The sequence below is a fragment of the Malus sylvestris genome, chromosome 11, assembly GCF_916048215.2.
Source record: "Malus sylvestris chromosome 11, drMalSylv7.2, whole genome shotgun sequence".
Lineage (NCBI taxonomy): Eukaryota > Viridiplantae > Streptophyta > Magnoliopsida > Rosales > Rosaceae > Malus > Malus sylvestris.
The window spans coordinates 15,044,962-15,049,968 of NC_062270.1; the positions used below are offsets into that span (position 1 = coordinate 15,044,962).

At 37.8% G+C, this 5,007-nt stretch overlaps 1 protein-coding gene across 1 annotated transcript; it reads right to left on the reverse strand.

Annotated features, from left to right (window-relative positions):
* Window positions 1–593: 593 nt before the first annotated feature.
* On the reverse strand, window positions 594–2,357 carry LOC126591470 (60S acidic ribosomal protein P2B-like). Its single transcript, XM_050257167.1, has 4 exons — window positions 2,195–2,357; window positions 1,940–2,029; window positions 914–1,146; window positions 594–783 (listed from the first exon to the last, which is right to left on the reverse strand). The coding sequence occupies exons 2-4, from the start codon at window positions 2,025–2,027 to the stop codon at window positions 757–759; spliced, it is 348 nt and encodes a 115-aa protein (XP_050113124.1). The 5' UTR covers window positions 2,028–2,029; window positions 2,195–2,357; the 3' UTR covers window positions 594–756.
* Between the last annotated feature and the right edge of the window lie 2,650 nt (window positions 2,358–5,007).

Sequence of the window (5,007 nt, forward strand, 5' to 3'; positions counted from 1 at the left end):
AGGGTAAAATGAATAGTACTAGGATTGACTTTTTAGTGTACAAATGTGATTTTTCGTTAAAGTGAACAGTACCTGATGCTTTTCGTTAAAGTTCCCTTTAAATAAATGATTGACGAGGCCATCACTTAAGATGTATATGGATGCAAGAACAGCAGAACTTGGATTCCATTTCCGCTGCTTTATGTCTATTCCACACACACGTCTGAGTAGTTACATAATTCTAACATTTTGTTCAAGGACAAGTTGGTTTTGTACGAACCAAACTGCGAGTCAAAAATGAGTTGAATTCAGACTCATCAACACCGAGCTAGAACGAGTTGGAAAACGAGTAATAGAACCCGCTACGTTATGTGATCAATTCAAGGTCTCCCCTTTGATGCTAAAAACCCATAGTTAAAAGGCTTTTCATACATATTTCCATTCAAATATAAGTAAATGAGCATTTCAAAAAGTTGATTTTTGGTTAAAGTAGGAAAGATTGATGAATTTTGCTACATAAGAATCTAACGAAGCAAAGAGCAACAGGATATAAGAGGCATGGTAACGCAAAATTTGAATGAACCAGACCCGCATTAAACCACAAGCAAACGATCTTAAGTCGACTAAACAGATGGATATAATATATAAAGCAAATTTCTTCGATCGAAACAAAATTTTTGAGATCTGGAAATAGAAACTTAAAAACACAGCATTGGTCTGAAAGTAATACTGAAGATGTTAAGTCTTGATACAGGAAACGCACCAAAAGCAAGTCCCTTAGTCGAAAAGGCTGAAACCCATATCCTGCAAAAAAAGAAAGAAAAAAAACGATTTTAGTAGTTATTCAACAATCACAATAACATTAGAACAGCCCAGCTTACAAATAAAGCAAACTAGATATTATCAGCAGCTGCATTTGACATAATATACTTACATCGTCTGATTCTTCCTTTTCTTCCACCTTCTCCTCCTTCTTCTGCTCGGCAGCGGCAGGAGCAGCAGCCCCACCACCACCGCCGGCTGCAGGTGCGGAATAAGCAACTGCACCGCCACCAGATGGAACAGATGCCAACTTCTCCCTTCCAGATGCAATTAGCTCGGTGATATCTTTTCCCTTGACTTCGGACAATAGCAACTCAATCTTGTCACTGTCAGCCTCGGCTCCAACTGTAACCAAACAAATAAATAAGTTACATTTCAAAGTGCGAAACGTTGCTGCACAAATAATAATATACCACTTTTTTCAAACACTAGTACCAAGGGCAACCTAAGCATCTTCTCCATGCAAACAGTACCTAGTCAAGGATAAGTTACTACTAATGACACATCTCACATATGAAGGCTCATTCTAACTTTCATTTCCCGGATAACATAATGTCCAAATTCCAATAACAAAACCACTTCCATTTCAATACAGAAATTCAACCACGTGCATGGATATAGGTTGCAAGACTGATTATCAAAATTCCATCTCAAGTTAAAAATTAATAAGAACTAATAGACAAAATGAGCATTACGCAACCGAAATCTCCACAATTTTGTTTTTAACATACAAACTTTTTGAGAAGAGTTTTTAACATACAAACTAAATGAATAACTCTTTCGTCCAAGAGTGGTTGGGTGCAACACTAGAACCCTTGCCAATGGTGTAGGGGTTAAGAGTTCAAAACCGTAGAGCTGGAAGGCCGCAACATCAAAATTGATAGTCTAAACAAATTCAAGCTAAGAGGACTAACATGACTAGGAAACCTGTATGTAAAAGACTAAATATACTAATCATCAGCATACGAATAACAAATAGAAAAATTATAACAAATAAATTTAAATTATCTAAACCAAGCAAAACCCACAAACGGAAATCCCAATTTAACACAAACAATACAGTGAAAATAATAACAATTTTTACATGAATCGCACGCCGTTGCAGCAACAAAGAATTTTTTTTTAATATAAAAGTTACCTGATCCAAGAATGTCCTTCAAGTCAGCAGCTGAGGGGCTCGTCTTCCCTCCCAAAACAGCGAGCAAGTATGCAGCAACAACCTTCATCTCTACCCATCCAAACAACATCACAAGGTATATATATATACACACACATATACATACATAAAGATACATAATATACATGAGAATCAGATTCAATTTGCTCTACTGATAATAAATTAATAAAAGGAGTACTGTAAAGGATGGATGGATGTATGTCGAGGAGAAGTTACCGTTTTACGTAGGTGAACAAATAGAGCTTCGTAGCAGAGCTTCAATGGCGGCCGAATAGGGTTTGCGGAGAAATAAGAGCACGCGAGATTTAGGTTAAAACTCTTGTGAATCAATTTATACACTAAGAATTGTTTTTATTTTAAGGCTTCACAACTGGCATAGGCCCAACTTTTAAGTGTGGAAAGACGTGGGCCGAAACGTGCTTCTATATGCCCAATGTTGAAAGCTATCTTGTTAGTGTTGGTTTAAGATATGTTTGGAAGTGGATTTAAAAAACTAAAAACGAACCAAAAGTGCTTCTGATATTATTTGAAAAAGAAAAAACAAAAAGTGAATTTCAGTATAAAAAATGCTTGAAGTACTTTTTGATTAACAATGGTTAACAATATTCTCATGAATTGAAACTTAAACTTTCCACTTCAAAGTGAAAGTGAATACTGTTAGATTGTAATATTAAATAACAGACTTCAAACCCGTTAAAAATTAATGACTTTTTAAGTACTATCATATTTTGAAGACATTTTAAAGTCACATTTAAATACCATGAGACTTCTATTAACTACCATCTCCAAAGGAGGTGTCAAATACTCCAACTAAAACTAAAACACATCAAGTGTTTTCTAAGGGAAATGCCATTACACCAAGTAGAAGAGTACGACAAGGGGTCCCTTTCTCTCCATTTCTTGGAAAGTGATCATCTTTGGATCCCCTCCACCAAATCCATCAAATCAGGGTATCTGAGCCATTGAAATTTGATTGAACGACTACAAACAAGGGCCTCCTTTAAAAGTTATAATAACTTTAGCCGTTAGATCAAATTTCAATGATCCAAATCTTCTGATTTGGTGGATTTGATGAAAAGGATCCGGAGAGGATCCCTTTCCCCATTTCTTTTCTTGATTTGTGTCGAGGGTTTTTCCTCACTTTTACTAAGGGAGGAGTGAGACGGAAGGCTACGGGGACTCAAAGTAGCAGAACATGCCGAGCTCTTATCCCAAGTGTTCTTTGTAGATGATTTTGTACTTTTTTTTCAAGCAACGAAGGCGGAGGCAGTATGTGTTAACAACTTACTCCAATGTTATGCTGAAAGGTCGAGTCAATTTATAAACTTGGAGAAGAGTTTTGTTCATTTTAGTTCAAATTGCCCACAAAACATGAAGGTTTGGTTGGCAGAGGTGTTATATGTCAAACACCAGGAATGTTTTGGAAAGTACTTGAGTATCCAAGCTAAACCAATTACCATATCCGTCTATCATCGCTGGCATAACCATAGAAAATATCATTATAAAAGCGTGTATGTATCCCTTCAACATTCTATCCCGAAACCCTTATTTCAATTTACTGTATTGTTTGGTTGATTGCATCATCTTTTGATCCACTTGCCCAAGAGGGAGTATTCTGGTTACAACTAGGAAGTTTGCCTATTCGATTGCAAGAAGAGGGAAAAGAAGCTTCATAGTGGCATTTCTCCGACAAGCTACTGAACTCGAGAAAAAAAAAAGGTATTTGAAGAGGTAAGAAATAAAGTGGACAATTGAGTGAATGGGTGGGTGGAGCAATTTCGTTTGGTTGTTGGAAAGGAAGTTCTAATCAAAAGTGTGGTCTCGGCCTTGCCAAATTATGCAATGTCATGTCTCCAGTTTTCGATTCGATTGGCGAACGAGATTGAACATGTGATTGCAAAATTTTGGTGGAGAGATCACAAAACAAAGAAGGGACATTGGATGGCATGGAACAAAATGTTGAAGGGAAAAACAAAAGGATGGCTCAATTTCAAAGGAAATAATTTCTTTCAACCTTGCAATGCTTGCTAAAGTTGGGTGGAGAATTATTTGTGATCCGGAATCTATCCTAGCAAAAATTCTTAAAGCTAAATACTATCATTTTTCTTCGTTTTTAGAGGCACTGATGGGATGAGGAACTTCATGGGGTTGGAAAGGGATTTTACAAGGGAGAAAAATCCTAAAAGCTGGAATCCAATGTAGAATGGGTGATGGACAAAATATTCGAATTAGGGTGGACCCATGGCCGCCTACTCCTCGAACATTTCTACCCCCTTTCGCGGCATGAGGAGATGGCGCCAGAGAAGGTTATGGAGTTAATGGATGGGAGTGGTGGATTGTGGAACAAGGATCTTATTGAAGAAGCCCACATCATTTTTAGTATGCCACTAAGCAAATTTGGGTGCACTAATAAATTAATTTGGCATTACACAAAGAATGGGTTGTATACAGTTAAGTTGGGGTATTTAATCCCTTAAGACCTAAGTCAGAATGGATAGCTCGGTCGTAAGGGAGTGGGGGAATCTAGTGGCGGTCAGGAAAAGAAGGAAGTTTGGTCAACAATTTGGCAATTTGAAGTACCCCAGAAACTACGTCGTTTCATTTAGAGGGGCTACAAGAATATCATTGCGGTGCAAGCTAATTTCCAACAACATGTTGATCATTTGGAGATGGTTTGTCCGCATTGTGGTGAGGCTTTGGAAACACAAATCCATATATTCTTCCACTGTCCGCCTGCGCGAGTTTTTTGGTTTTGGGACACCAATACAACTTGATTCGAGTATGGTTTTGATTGATGTAATATTGTCTTTCATGAGTTAACGAGCCTTTGATGTACCGTATAATACATTTAACGGCCAAAAGGTGTGGCTGGTGAGGAGACGCCATAAACTGGGCGACATTGTTGACGACAAACGATATGTCTGGCTGGGTTAAGGTTAGGTACTGGAGACAGCCAATGAGAGCGTGAAACTCAATGGGTATGGAAAGTAAATGATCGTCATGGGCTGAGAGTGAAGTTTTTGGCAGCA